Source organism: Glycine max, chromosome 2 (assembly GCF_000004515.6).
Source record: "Glycine max cultivar Williams 82 chromosome 2, Glycine_max_v4.0, whole genome shotgun sequence".
In the NCBI taxonomy this organism is placed as follows: Eukaryota; Viridiplantae; Streptophyta; class Magnoliopsida; order Fabales; family Fabaceae; genus Glycine; species Glycine max.
In genome coordinates, this window is record NC_016089.4 from 40,916,438 (window position 1) to 40,931,473 (window position 15,036).

At 33.6% G+C, this 15,036-nt stretch overlaps 2 protein-coding genes across 6 annotated transcripts; one reads left to right on the top strand and one right to left on the bottom strand.

Moving 5' to 3' along the window:
- Nucleotides 1-709: 709 nt before the first annotated feature.
- Nucleotides 710-6,556, bottom strand: LOC100791401 (AUGMIN subunit 8). 5 transcript variants are annotated; one of them, XM_041007788.1, is made up of 8 exons: nt 6,051-6,556; nt 5,645-5,932; nt 3,406-4,876; nt 3,177-3,296; nt 2,694-2,810; nt 2,523-2,612; nt 2,201-2,308; nt 710-1,147 (listed from the first exon to the last, which is right to left on the bottom strand). In XM_041007788.1, the coding sequence occupies exons 3-8, from the start codon at nt 4,717-4,719 to the stop codon at nt 1,067-1,069; spliced, it is 1,830 nt and encodes a 609-aa protein (XP_040863722.1). In that variant the 5' UTR covers nt 4,720-4,876; nt 5,645-5,932; nt 6,051-6,556; the 3' UTR covers nt 710-1,066. The 5 variants fall into 5 exon arrangements, with proteins under 5 accessions (XP_040863722.1, XP_040863725.1, XP_006575315.1 ...); XM_041007791.1 differs by lacking the exon at nt 5,645-5,932 and having other exon boundaries at nt 6,365-6,556; XM_006575252.4 differs by lacking the exon at nt 5,645-5,932.
- A 2,246-nt stretch (nt 6,557-8,802) lies between these two features.
- LOC121174285 (uncharacterized) lies at nt 8,803-13,223 on the top strand. Its single transcript, XM_041013245.1, has 3 exons — nt 8,803-8,937; nt 12,245-12,649; nt 12,732-13,223. Exons 1-3 carry the CDS (start codon nt 8,803-8,805, stop codon nt 13,221-13,223), a joined length of 1,032 nt encoding a protein of 343 aa, XP_040869179.1.
- Nucleotides 13,224-15,036: the final 1,813 nt, after the last annotated feature.

The window sequence follows — 15,036 nt, forward strand, 5'->3', positions numbered from 1 at the left end:
CTGTAAGTATCATACTTATATTTTACCAGAATGTAGGTTTAAATTAATCTGCCAGACTTTTGTTTGAGGATGATATATAAGTACATGTTTAGTTTCCATGTGAAATTGTTTTAACATGTGTTTTAATACATATCCAACAAATAATTTTGATGTGTATTTCAATACAAATCCAACAAATAAAAACAAAATGAAGCTAAAATGAAGGGTTTTAATCATTTTACAAAAATACTTTTGTCTCAAAAGAAAAACACCTCACAAAAGTTAGGAAAACTTAAATCTATGGTCAATGCCTTGATTTCCGGATAAATATAATTTTCCTTTTTATTTAATTGTTAACCAATGAAAAATAAGACAAGAGTATTTTATATACTTTTCATGTACAATAACTTCCTATCATATAATATTACTTTTTTTAAACATGTTCTGCGTATATCCGTAAGCAAACATTCTTCAAATCTTAAGACATGTTTTAACTCCAGTAAACTCCTAAATCTCATTAATTAGTTGTCTTGAATTTGAACCTTAACTTTATAATTTAAATATATAATTATGTTAAATATTAAAAAATATAATTTTATCCATCTTAGAACAAGATTGTCTTCTTGAAAGAAAAAAAAAATACATGTTGTCTTTAAAAAAATAATTAAAAATCACCTTTTGCTTGTACAGCCTATCATGGTACTTGTGAGATGAATGCAAATCGTAAATGTGGAAGGAATACTTTGCTCCTTTCGTTTGCATTTTCTTTTCATTTGCCTGATTCAAAAATTACAAGTGGAAAACTTGGGCCACCGGCATTGACTAGAAAGAAAAAAGTGGGATAATAATTGCAACATATTTGAGGAAGGGGGGGGGGGGGGGGGAAGAAGCCTATTACCGAAAATTTACAATGGGTAAAGAATCTTGGGTGTTGATTCTTTGAAGTTTCAGCCGTACATTCCCAAGAATCTTTTAAATATATTAGTAAATCATTTGTAACGTCTTAGAAATTGCAGTTTCCACTTTCCAGGAATTTGGCTGCAGCAAGCTGCAAAAGACTTCTTGTTAGCGTAGAAGCAGGTCAGGGTCATGCGTGTTTGAATTTCCGAGATTGGTTACTTATTTGCTTGATCTGCATGAGATGCGTCCGAAGGCTATATTCCTCAACCTGTTTACGCCAAAATAACATTGAAAATTAGAAACTGACACAAGGATCATGATGAAGCGCATTCCATGCAACTACTTCAACTTACACAACCTAAATTTGTCACAGATTAGCATTTTTTTCCACTACTCTATTCTGATGGAAAAAACAAGCATAACACATGTCATACTTGTGGCAATATTCAACTGAAGATCATGACCTGGTTCTCTAATAAAAACATCTACTGATAATGTAACCCCAGCATTTATACTACTGGCAAACTAGGATTGTTTAAGCCACATATGTTGGTTGATTAGTAGTGCGCGTATTTTCGTTGATAAGACATTCATTAACTGGTCGCAAATTTTGCGCTTACACCTCCAGACATTCATCACCAACAACTTTTATGAGATAGTTTAATTAACTTCAATGATTGTCAGATATTAAACGGCAGTACAGCAATGAGCTATAAAATTTCACTTTACATGTCAGAAGAAAAATGTTCCTTAGGAATTTTACGAAAATAGAAAAGAGGTGTAAACTTTTGACCCTCAGAAGTCAGAAGCATTTTGACATAATGACATGCCCAACTTTCTTCAACGACTTATTCATTACTTCAGTGAATAATAGGGACTGCAGCTCAAAACAGAACTCTATGGCCGCAAGACAAGATAGACCAAAGAGGAAGGACCCGGCATATTAAAAGCAGTGACAAAGTAGGAAAATTGCACTCATTTACGATCAACCCAGGTTCTTGTAGATCTAGAGTACTAGTAAGGTTCTCTAATCACTTATGGCTCTTAATGTTGAATAGCCAGAAGTGATAAAATCAAATCAAATAACCCCCTAGGGTCGGCCTAGTGACGGGGTTTTTGGTAGCATGCACAAAGTCTTAGATTGTAATCTTGTTGAGTCATTGTACACCAAATAAATAAATAAATAAAATTAAAATTAATGTAAAATATGATAAATGCAAGTGGAATTTATTTCCAACTAATTTATGCTCGTTCTCAACATAAAAAATCAAGAGATTTGTTGTGCATAACTCTTTCTTAAGACATATATCATGACTCTTACCTGCTTAGCTGTCGCAAAATTCAGTAGCGCTTCACATTCATCAAGCATGGCTTTTTCCCTAGCTGATACAACAGCAACTTCAGACATTAAACTATTCATGCCCTCCACCTATTCCAGACACACACGCAAAAAAAAAAAATGGTGTCAGCCTTAAGGCTTTAGGGATTTACCATTGAATCAAAAAGGAAAATCATTAGGAAGAAAAAACATACAGTTAGTAGAAGAAAAAAAGTTTGATACTAAATGTGTAGGCCTAGAAAATAGCAAATGCTAGTGTGATATTGTGAGTCAAACCAGTAGAACTCCTAAAAAAGTAACACACCCGTGACAGCAAAGGGCAGATAGCAGATCCCATTGCTTGCATGGCATCAACAGCTGAATAGATAGCATGCTTCAAATGTTCAATATCTGCCTGAAAAAGTGTAAACACAGTAATGATGTTAGTGTCTCTTTGCACGCATCGAACCAAAAGAACAGAAACCACCATACATACCTTTGCCCCTCCAGTTAGAGGAAGACGAAGAGTACTTGCCTCCAAGTCTTCTACAGCCCCGGATAAGGCATCAATATGATCACTTTGAAGTACAGCCCAGTCATCAAGGTAGGCCATCTGTGTCATTAATTGTAAAAGGACTACAATTTAAAAAAGTATCAAAAAAAAGTTGAATCATTTAAATAAGAAAATGGTTTCATATATGACTTGTAATCATATCCACCATTAATAATATGAGTTATGAATACCATGTTATGACAGACTAGCATAAACAATTAAACATAACTTTTCAATGTGCAGGGCCAACATCTTGCTGAGTATATTTTCCTCATTTATAAACTTCACAATAAATATCTCTAGTTAAATTACCAAAAATGAAAATCGGGAAAAAAAAAGAAAGAAAGAAAAAGTAATTGTAATGTATCATCAACAATAATATCGCACATAGAATGATAAATATTTCAGGCAAGAGAGAAGTATTACTTGATCATTCAAAATAGAATTCAGCTTCAGCTCAAGCTGCAGTTGCTGGAGATTGATCCTCTTCCTAATAATTGATTCCCATATAGACAAAGTAGTGTGCCATACATTGTACAGTGATTTCTGAACCGTTGAACAAGTTTTTGTAAAATGATTAGCTATACACAATCTTCTGTAAAGCAGAACTACACTAAAAAGAGTAAGCCAGCTATTCAAAGATAGCAAGTCATACCTCCGCAGTTACATTTTGGATGTAAAATACATCCTCTGCTTGCGCATTGACAAATCTCCATTGCAAGTACCTGTTGTAGAGAAGTCGTAGTTGGTGAACATCTTCTACGAGGGCTGCACCCTTTTTCCCTTTTTTAAAATCAGCAATAAAGCTGAGCACTGAAGTTGTATTTTGGTTGGATGAATTGGCTGGCCTTATTCGAGATGGACTAACCCCTCTAGGAGGAGTTGAAGGCCTTGACCGAGATGGACTAACACCTCTTGAACTACAAGAGGGTATAACCGAGGTCTTACTAGGTGAAGGGAGTCGTGATCCGGGACTTGAAAAGGACTGAGATCTGACTCCAGCAACTGCTAATCCCGTTTTATCCAATGTAGTTGCAGGAACAAATTTGTGAGGTCTTAGTACTTGAAAACTGTCATCAACCGGTTTCACCTCGCTTACTATTCTACCACTTTCAACAAGCAACATTAGCCTTGCACCATCACTAGAAGCTTTCTGCAAGGGCCTACTTGCTTCACCCGGTAAAGACAATCTTCTCAGCGAAGACACACCAGTTCCCGGAACAGAAGAGTTTGACATTCTGGTTGTCTTATCAGCATGATCAATACCTCTATTTGATGCACTAGAACATACCTTCCCACCTATTCTGCTTGGCCATCTATGCTGATCTATCAGTCGAGAATGTAAACCATCAACAGGTTTCGAATTCTCAGTCTGATGATCAGAGGCATTCTTCCCTTTGAGAGGACTCCTTTTTCTCTCTGGCGTACCCTTTCTTACATTTGGTGTTTCAGCCTGCTTGTGAGCCACGTTTGAATTGGACCGCAGTGTACGATCAGAAGCACTAGTCACTGGCTTCTCCTTCTTGATAACAGGTATGGAAATAGTATCCGACTGAAAAGAAACACTCAAACTTCGCATCCTGGAAGGCCAAAGGGCCTCTGGCATTCTGCTACCAGACAGCCTTCTGGATGATAAATGCACATCTACTGATGAGTCTTGGACAGGTGTAGAAGGACTAGGTGGGGAAGGTGGAGTTGCGGGCCTCTTCCTCTCTGCTGATTGAGCTCTTTTGGGTAACAATTTGGATGATGCAGGTGTTGTTGCCCTTGTGAGGCTTGGAGAGGGACATCGACGAGGAGGACCAGCTGGGGTTGCCGGAGTAGGCGAAGGCGACCTATACCGTGAAGTAATTTCCCTTGTCCCAGAGCGTCTGGCCGTGAATGCATTGTTTTTCTCAGCAGGAACCAAGGGTTGTCTTGTTCTAGTTTTGTGTTTCCTTAATGCTTGCTCTGACTCACATACATCCATCCAGTACTATATCCCAATTAGACCACATTGATGGAAGTTCTCATAAAGCTAAACAAAACTTAGCAACTTTGGCTGTTTGGCAATCATGAGTGCACTCAGTGGAATAAATGAACACCACAGATTATCCAGAAAGAAGATCCTTTTCCCTGCAATAAATCTGCCACAAATGAAGATAAAGTAAGACACCACAGACTGGGAAATTAAAGAAAAGCAAAGAATAAACCCCCCATCAAAAAAGGAAAAGGAAGAATAAGAAAAGCGCACATCTTTACAGAGACTCAGATCTGTTGAAGAAGGAATTTGAGAATCACAGGCAATAAACGCAAGTGGGTATGTTTTATTCATAGAAAAAGGCCCGAATCCAACAAGATCAGGACACAGCAAGAAGAATATGGAGAGGGGAAACAACATTTGGTGTAACGGGTGAGAGAAACTCGCGGAAACTGTCTCAACGTACATTTAACGTTTTATCATGAAAACGTCGTTGTTGGCTATGGTTTAACTGAAGAAAAAAAAAAAAAGGTTGAATTGCCGGGGCAGGGGGTCCCCTCGGAAATTGGGGATACTACTACTGGGAAGTGGAATCAATGGGGAATAAAAGAGTGCGCAGGATAAGAGAGGGGAAGTGCGTAGGCTAAGAGAAGAGAGGGCTTTAATTTTTTCCCCTTTTGTCTCTCTCACGAGAATGCCATGGTCTCATGGGCTGGCAATGGATTCACTTCACATAAACCCACTCTCTGTCCTATAACTTGTTCTCTCTCAACTCCTTTTCATGAAAGGGAATTCAATGAAAGTGATGCCATAACTTGCATACCCCAAAAATAAAAATAAAAATAAAAGTATATGATCTCTCTTACATTACAATACTCTCCCCCTCTTCCCAAACACACCAAGTTAAACTTAATTGAAACTTTAATTACCATACCATAAATCCATAATGATAATAATGTTTCACAGTTTCATGAGTTTCCTCTTAAAATTTGCAGACAGAATTTTCAATGTAGACTCTTTTGTTTTGTATGCTACATTGCCTACACAGAATATTATTATTATTATTATTATTATTTGGTGACTTTAATTGAAGTTTGAAGTCGATGGTGGTATTGTTGTTTGGGTTATGGGTAAAGACAAGGAGGTCCACGTGCAGGGACGATCATTGTCCATCCCCATAAAACTATTGTGAAAACCAAACATGATTCGGAGGCATTGTTTCCTGCAATTTTTTTATAAAAAAAAGATATTTAATGGAGTTAGAGTAGTAATTTGGATTTTGACTGGTGTGAAGTAATATCTCTGAAATCCAAGGAGAGAAAGAAAAAACCCTTTTTTACCTGAAAGAAACAAAGGGTTCAGAACAGAGATCCATGACAGATGTATGCATTGGCAGGTTCTTGTCTCGCTCACTCAAGACACGTTTAAGTGTCTCACTGTTCATGTAACCGCTCTGAAACAACACTAGTACTAGGCTGCATTGAATGAATCTTATTATTCCCGATTTTTTTTTTTTTCCTTCAATCAACAGCAAACGAGTTTCAAGCTTTCGAGAAAATGCAACAGCAGTAAAATCTTTCAAAACTAAAATCACTGATCAGAAAATTGTAACCGCGTAATAACCTAATTGACTCAATTACTACGAGTTTCACACCTTCTACTGAAGGGAGTTAAAACTCCACGCATCAATAGAACAACGAATCGACGCGAGAGAACGCTGAACGAAGAAAAAACGGAAAGATGATTCAGATTCCGGCGATGGTAGTTTGGTGATTTTGAAGCAGAGAGGGAAAGCGAGGGAGAAGTAGGGACAGTTGTTTTGGCGCCACCTACTTTTAATTGTTCTTGCCTCTTGCTCCTTGTGTTGTAATTATTGTTAGCATTTTTTTATTTTAATCTTTTTTTAACTAACCTTGTATTATTTTAAAGGTCTTGTTAACCACAATTGTTTATTGTGAAAATTACAAAAGACCTTAAAAAAAGATTCAGACAGTATAATTTTGTGCATCTAAATAATTTTTTTTAAAAATTCCTTAATTAATACACTAAGAACATTGATTACTAACTAGTTAACATTTGCATTGTTTTAATATTAATAGCAGTTCTATCTAATGGCTTACAATGTTAACGGAACAAGGTCAATTATTCGTTCATCTATATTTCTATCCAAAAAAATTGACTATTATTTTTTGGTATTGACTCCATTAAAATTAGAACGTAGAAAACTTTTTTCTTTCTCTCAAATGTTTAATTGCCATATTGTTTGTTTTAAAAGCTTAAACATCAAGTACTTGTACCTTATTTGTATGATTTAATTAATTACTTGGTTCACCTAAGACCTTTTCTTTTTTCATTTTTTTTAAAAAGGTTTGATTTAATTTTAATTGGCCACTTAGCTTTCATGGGATATATACAGTGATCTTTAAATATTACTCCGTGACAATAATTCTGTCTAATGACATGATGTATACAGACAAGTTTCGGCGCATTATGCCGTCTTGGTATTTTCATGTATACATCATCTCTTCGAATTTGTCTAAAACGGATGTAATATATAATTTGTCATATTGTATTAACTTAACATGTAAATTTCTCCACGTATTGATGCTATTTTCATTGAGTGTAACATTTTCTTTGGTGCATAAAAAAAATAAAATTCTTTTGTTTCTTTATATGGAATACAATTGTGGCTTATCACCAAATAAAACGGTCACCTGTGTTGATAAACGCAACTGAAGTATTATTAATTGTTATTATAAAACTCCCACTTTGGCTTTTAAAGTTTCCTTTAATGAACCCATAAATATGAAATTAAAATAAACATACAAGTTATGCATATAAACTTTAAAAAGGTGTTATAATGTATAAAATTTGTACATTCTCTTACTATTAGTTAAGTAATAGAAAGTGATAATCTTAAAAAATTATGTAAAATTAAGTAATAGAAAGTGATAATCTCAAAATTAGTTATAAAAATTATGTAATTCTCTTTTTAATATAACCATATTTTATTGCTTAATATTAATAATCAAAATACTAATATCTAATGCCTGTTATTCCGTGTTCCATTTTTCTTATATTTTATCCATCAATATAAGAGGGGGGAGGGGGGGTATGCAATCTTATTGATTCCGGCCTATTTGCTTAATATAGTAGACTTCTGTTGCAAACAAAATAAGCCATGAGTCCTTACCAAAAAAAAAGACATGTGATGAATAAAGTGTTGTTTGGATAAATATCTTAATAATAAATATTTACTCGAGAAGAAAATTAAAAAGTTTAATTCAATCCAAACATATTTCCACAAGTTTTTTAAAATTGTTTGAGTATGCAAAATGTTAAAACTCTGCATAGAAACTCTCACAATTTGTGTTTACAATATACTTCATAAGCATCAATCTAGTGTCTGCACTTTGTACCTTTAATTATATGTAGATTTTCACAATGAAAATTAGACGTATAACCCAATTAAAAAAAACTTAAGAATAATTAAAAAATTATTTAAAAAATATAAAGACTCCCGGATCAATTTAATATTATTAAACTAATTTTAATAAAATAGTAAATTTTTTAAATGAATTTATTTTAAAACTAACAGTTAAAAAAAACTAAAACTAAAATTTAAAAACTAAAATCTAATTATTATTTTATATATTTTGAAACTCACGACTTGAATTTTGTCTTTTGGATTATCTATTGTAAGTAAGGGGTGTATTGTGTAGAAATATTAAATATTTGAAAGAGTTTGATTTATATATATTATTAGTATAAAGTGTTTTAATATAAACATCTAGTAGAAATTTATGATAAAATGCTGTGTGAATTATGTCGAAAGATTCATTTTTAGCACAAATCTAAATACTTAATAAGGTTAAGAAAAGATGTTTTTCCATGTGCCTTCCATAGTAACACAATTACTGAATTACATTACATTATTGATTAACATATGTTAGGCAAATTTATTTTATAGGGTTTCTTTTAGAAACTATTTACAAAAATGGGTCTCATTTGTAACAAATTGCAGAGGGGGTTTATTTTTTACGTGGGTGCCGCCATTGACAGTGGCGGGAAGGGTGAGCCAATGGCGGTATAATGGGTACCGCTAGTAGCAACAGCGAGACAAGCTGGCTGAGTAGGAGTGAGAAATGGGTACCGCCATTTCTCCTGGCGGGACATGCCTACGTGGGCAGTCCCGCCTTTGGAGTTGGCGGGATAGGGGCAAAGAAGGTGGGTACCGCCAGCTGAGGTTGCGGGATAGGGGGAGAGGAGAGAGGGATGGGATGCCGCAACTGCCAGTTGCGGGACAGGCTTTTTGTTGAAGGAATAATATAACCTTTTGTAAATTGAATTCAAGCAATCAGCATCTTCGTGATTGATTACTTTTAACTTCGTAAGAATTGTAGGTGATGGTTTGTACTTTATTGTAAAACTGTTGGAGAAACATGGACATCCATTATTATTTATTAGGCAAGATTCCTAAACGTGTGTGTTAAAAGATAGGGAATCTTAATAATAATATATTAAATTATCGTATTAGTAAGTGAAGTTTACAATACACATTAGATTTTAACACACAAATTTATTTAAATTATATTTTTTTTAACATATTTCACTTCTGAAAAGGCTAAGCTGCACCTTTGTTTCACTTCTGAAAAGGCTAAGCTGCACCTAGTGTTTACGTTCAAGGCTTTCACGGTCTGCACCTTGCAATTTAGTTTTCAGTTCTGAAAAGGTTATACTATATAGCATGTGAACGTTAAAAAAATTTGAACGTTGGGGTTTAATTTTTCAGCTATAAAAAACAAATGTGTTGAACTCATTCTTACACAGCTTACTTTGCTTTCTCTTTCCTTCTTCTTGAGTTTGAGAGATTATTGTGTTGTGTTGTTCTGTGCTTTCATCCTTCAAGTGCCCTTCAAGTGCCCTTAAATTCCTGGTATGTATTTTCAAAGTAAATATGTTAATATATATTATAAGTTTAAGTTAGTTAGTATTAGTATTAACAAATATTCTAAGTTAGTTAGTATGTAAATAGTAGGTTAGTTATTATTAACAAAAGTTCTAAGTTTAAATGAGTTCGTATGAGTAGCTATTGTGTTATTATTTTGTACTTATTAATAAATATTCCAATGTTAGGTTAGTTAGTATGAAAATATTATTTAGTTAGGTTAGTTAGTATGAAAATATTATTTGGTTAGTTAGAATTAAAATTTTATTTAGTTATTGTTATTGTATATATTGTTAGATGTAATTTGGTTATTGTATATAATATTTTAGTATTAGTAGTAATTACAGCATAGCATAGAATATTATTATTAATTTTTTTTATCAAAGAATGAGAATTTTATTATGAATTCTAGAAATATCTGTAAAATAAAATATATTCTAACTCAAGAAATATAAAGTTTTCTAAAATAATTATTCTTTCTTATCAACTTGTTTCAATTATTTTTCTAAATTTATTTTATTTGTATACTACATATGTTGTATAGAATCTAAATTAATTGTATTCTTAATTATTGGTAGAATTAAAATATATGATGTACTTTTGCATGGGGTTGACAAACTAATTATTCTTATGAGTTTTAAATAAGAAATTATTTTATAACTTAATCTCTCGTAAAAAAATTGTATGAGTAAGTATAATTGAAAAGAATATTATATATTTGTTTAGTTAGTATAAAAATATTACGTGTATATATATTTAGTTGTTGTGTATATTCTTAAATTTTATACATGTCATATTAGCTTTTTTAGTATTAGGTGTATATTTAGGATGATAGTTTAGTCTAATAAATATATATACATGCATGATACACATACGTAATATTAGATTTTTTAGTATTAGGCACAAGTTAATATTAGGTTTAGGTATATATTTATAAATTTTAGACACACGTAAATTTTTAGTTTTTGTAATATTAAATATTTGACACTTAAATAAATAATTGTAATATTAGACACTTGACACACGTAAATTTATCTTTTTAGTATTATAATTTTGTATTTTAAATAAATGAGTTGATAATTTAATATTATTTGAGTTAATTATTTTTTAGTTAGAATGGTATATATATTATTTGTTAGTTTTAATTTGTACGTTAATATTATTTGTTTTAGAAAATTTAAGTGATTAAATATATGATACATTGTATATTATTATTATTTTTGTATATATATTATTGAAATGATTTTTTGTATTTCAATATTTGTTTGTATTATAAATAATTTGTTAGTCCATATTTTATTCAATTATTTATTTGTTAATTGTAGAAAAAAAATTACTAATAAATTAAAGTTTTCTTCACATGTATTTTAATTTATGTATAGAATATATTAAAAATTGACTAGTTTGATTTTTTACAAATTTATTGTTATATATTTAAAGTTTACTAATAAATTAAACTTTTCTTCACATGTATTATATTTTATTTTGCAGTAGCAATGGCATCTTCATCATCATCTTCATCACATATTAACATTAAATCTGGCCCCATCGATACTGATATATTATGGATGCAACCTAAGCATGTTTCAGAACATGTTTGGAATGAGGAAGAAGAAAGGAAATTACATATCAGACGAGCTGTCCCCACGTATCAAGGGGAAGAACAAATTCCAGAACAAATTTTTCCTTTTCTTCAACAATCTGGTTTCGGGTGGATTATCAAGATGGGTTTCTTAAAAATAAATGCCTCACTAATTAGTGCTCTGATAGAAAGATGGAGGCCGGAAACACATACATTTCACATGAGATGCGGAGAGTGTACTATCACTCTACAAGACGTCTCTGTGTTGTTAGGTATAAGTGTGGATGGTTTACCATTAATCGGTCCAACAAATCTTGATTGGGCTAATTTATGTGAGGAATTATTGGGAGTCAGACCACAAGAAGGTGAAATTAAAGGTAGTGTAGTTAAATTAAGTTGGCTGGCTCACCATTTTGATCAAATTAATAATGACGACGACGAAGAACAAGTACGAAGGTTTGCCCGTGCATGGATACTGAGATTTATTGGAGGTGTCTAGTTCGTTGACAAAACCAGTAACAGAGTTTCGGTAAGGTACCTTCAATTTTTACGTGACTTTGAAGAATGTGGCAGATATGCATGGGGAGCTGCCGTACTTAGTTTTCTATACAGAGAGATGTGCAGTGCCACCGATTATAAAACTAAATCAATCGGAGGCATGTGCATCTTACTACAATTGTGGGCATGGGAACGATGTCCCACCTTGGCTCCAAAGAGGACTCCTTCCCACATAGAAAATACACCACTAGGGCACAGGTCAGTCATTTTTAACAGCGTCTTTCATTTTAATAGAATAAATGGTTTTAGGGTATATTAAATTTTATTCTTTGTAGGTGGCTGCGACGTGGAAACCAACATATTGGCAATGATGATGTGAAAGTTTTTCGTCGCAAGTTCGATATTATGAAACGTCATGAGGTAAGAACCATGCTATTGTATTTGTAAAATAAAAAATTATATGTCTTATTTTACTACAATGTTCACAACTATGTTGTTATATGCAGTTTGTGTGGGAGCCTTACCCATCAACCGTTATGTCATTGTTGCCTCCCGTTTGTTTAGTCGGAAGTCTCGCGTGGTACGCGGTGGTGCCACTAATTTGTTTCCAAGTTATTGAGTGGCACCAATCGGACAGAGTCTTGAGACAATTTGGGATGCAGCAACCAGTTCCAGAGTCTCCTTCACAACCCCTAAACATTCATGGCATAACATTAAAGGGGAAACATGGCGAAAATTGGGGGCAATTGTTCGCCCCAATGATTCAGCAGTGGAATAATCGCCATGCATTTAGGGTCGACGCTTATCCCCGACAAGAAGGCCTATTGAGTTTTAACTCGGACTACATGGTCTGGTATAGGCGAAAGACAAAGATGTTTGTTGACCCAGAAAATGCAAAGACGGCTACATTGGTATTTTTTAAATTTTTTTCAAATTTTAACTTGAACTTTTATTTAATGATGGCCATTAATTTTGTTACCGTTACAAATGCAGGGTGAAGTTGTGGAGGCATTACAATACATGGTGTCTCCTCAAGGGAGGAAAACATGCACATTTGATGATCTCGTGCCTTATGTGGAAAAAATTACAATTTTATCCGAAGAGCAAGAGAGAGTCACTGAGCCAATGTCACATGGTCCCGCATCAGAGCGTCAATTTCCCGCACAACAGTTTCACATGCTTCAGTCAAGTATTGAAACTCAGGGGATAGACAGAAGAAGGGACACTGTTGAAGCGGAAGAATATTTCCAACAAATGGCGGAGGGTGGCCATGGAATGTATTACACGCCACAAACATTTGCTGAGTATCCGACACAGATGTATCAGTATCCTTTTCAGGGTCATGACACTGATACTTCTGCAACCCAACAATCGTTCGGTGGTTTTGCGGAAACACAAGCTCATTTTTCATGGCCCACAATGACCCCTTCAAAGCAATATCATGGGCCAATTCCAACACCTAATGCCCCGTTAGGAACACAATGAAATGTACCGGGACAAATACCTAATACGGGTGACTTATTCGGTGTTGATTTGCGTCACGCATTTTCTACGGAGGTCGACGAAGAAGAAGCGGGGAGGCATCGGGGCAGAAGAAATCCTGATCGCCAAGCACGAAGATAGGATCGACCATGTGGCACATCCTCACGACATCGCGGACACCAAAATGAATGATTTTCATGTCTCCGTTGATTAAGGCTTTGTTGTATATTTGTAATTTGACATTCATGGCGTAATGTATGATATTCAGTTTATTAAGGCTTACTTATGGATAGAATTTATGTCGCGTATCAAACTATAATAATCAATGAACCCTAAACCAAATAACAAAGGTAGCCAAAAGGAAAAAAACTAATGTTTCTAAGTAACGATGAACTTCAATGTGAACTAAACCCTAACCCATAAAACATAAAAAGTATCCCATAACCCTTAAATATGAAACACTAACCCTAACCTATCAAATATAAGCACTTAGCCCTAAACTGTTCCGAACTAAAATAAAAACCTAACCCTAACCCCTAACCCTAAAATAAAAACCTAACCCTAACCCCTAAAAATTAGCCCTAACCCAAAAATGTTCAGCACAAAACCCTAACCCAAAAATAAAAATAACCTAAACCTCACCCATAAAAATTAGTCCTAAACCCTGAAATTTTCATAACTAAACCCTAACCCTAAAATAAAATAACTAAGCCTAACCCTATAAAATAAAAACTAAACCCTAACACTAAAATTAAAAACATAACCCTAACCCCTAAACATTAGTCATAACCCTAAAATGTTCAGAACTAAACCCTAACCCTAAAATAAAAAACCTAACACTAACCCCCTAAACATTAGTCATAACCCTAAAATGTTCAGAACTAACCCTAACCCTAAATTAAAAACCTAACCCTAACCCCCTAAACATTAGTCATAACCCTAAAATGTTCAGAACTAAACCCTAACCCTAAAATAAAAAACCTAACCCTAACCCTTAAACATTAGTCATAACCCTAAAATGTTCAGAACTAACCCCTAACCCTAAAATAAAAAACCTAACCCTAACCCCCTAAACATTAGTAAAAACCTAACCCTAACCCCCTAAACATTAGTCATAACCCTAACATGTTCAGAACTAAACCCTAACCCTAAAATAAAAAACCTAACCCTAACCCCCTAAACATTAGTCATAACCCTAAAATGTTCAGAACTAACCTCTAACCCTAAAATAAAAAACCTAACCCTAACCCTAAAAATTAGTCGTAGCTCTAAAATTTTCATAACTAAACCCTAACACTAAAATAAAAAACCTAAGTCTAACCCTAAAAAATAAGAACTAAACCCTTACCCTTAAAAAAAAGTAATTTTATTTCAACTTCTAAATGTAATTTTATTTCATTAGAAGTACACATTCAGAAAAAAAAAATTATTTCAACTTCTAAATGTAATTTTATTTCCCTAAAAAATAAGAACTAAACCCTTAGACCGTAAACACTAAACCAAAATACTTAGACACTAAACCATAATGACTAAGTCCATAGTTTGTCATTGTAGATAGTTTAAAAAACTAAGGTAGACAAAATACTTAGACACTAACATTTCTAACTAACGATCAACACCAATGTCACTCAACCTCGATTGATCCACTCCATTTATTTCAACTTCTAAATGTAATTTTATTTCATCAGAAGTACACATCCAACAAAAAGTAACTGACGATTTCATTGAAGACCAACAAGTAAATACATTGAACAAAACCTAAAGCAATACAAGTCAGTCATGTAACATACATAAATCAATTAAATGAATTACTCCC

Bases quoted from the DNA above. Each gene is read 5' to 3' on its own strand.
- LOC100791401 (XM_041007791.1), bottom strand. From the start codon at position 4,719: ATGGATGTATGTGAGTCAGAGCAAGCATTAAGGAAACACAAAACTAGA. The intron at 2,811-3,176 runs GTAATACTTCTC...TTAATGACACAG, and splicing joins ATTCTATTTTGAATGATCAA to ATGGCCTACCTTGATGACTG. The intron at 1,148-2,200 runs GTAAGAGTCATG...TGGCGTAAACAG, and splicing joins ATTTTGCGACAGCTAAGCAG to GTTGAGGAATATAGCCTTCG.
- LOC121174285 (XM_041013245.1), top strand. From the start codon at position 8,803: ATGGGTACCGCTAGTAGCAACAGCGAGACAAGCTGGCTGAGTAGGAGT. The intron at 8,938-12,244 runs GTGGGTACCGCC...TGTTATATGCAG, and splicing joins GCGGGATAGGGGCAAAGAAG to TTTGTGTGGGAGCCTTACCC. The intron at 12,650-12,731 runs GTATTTTTTAAA...TTACAAATGCAG, and splicing joins ATGCAAAGACGGCTACATTG to GGTGAAGTTGTGGAGGCATT.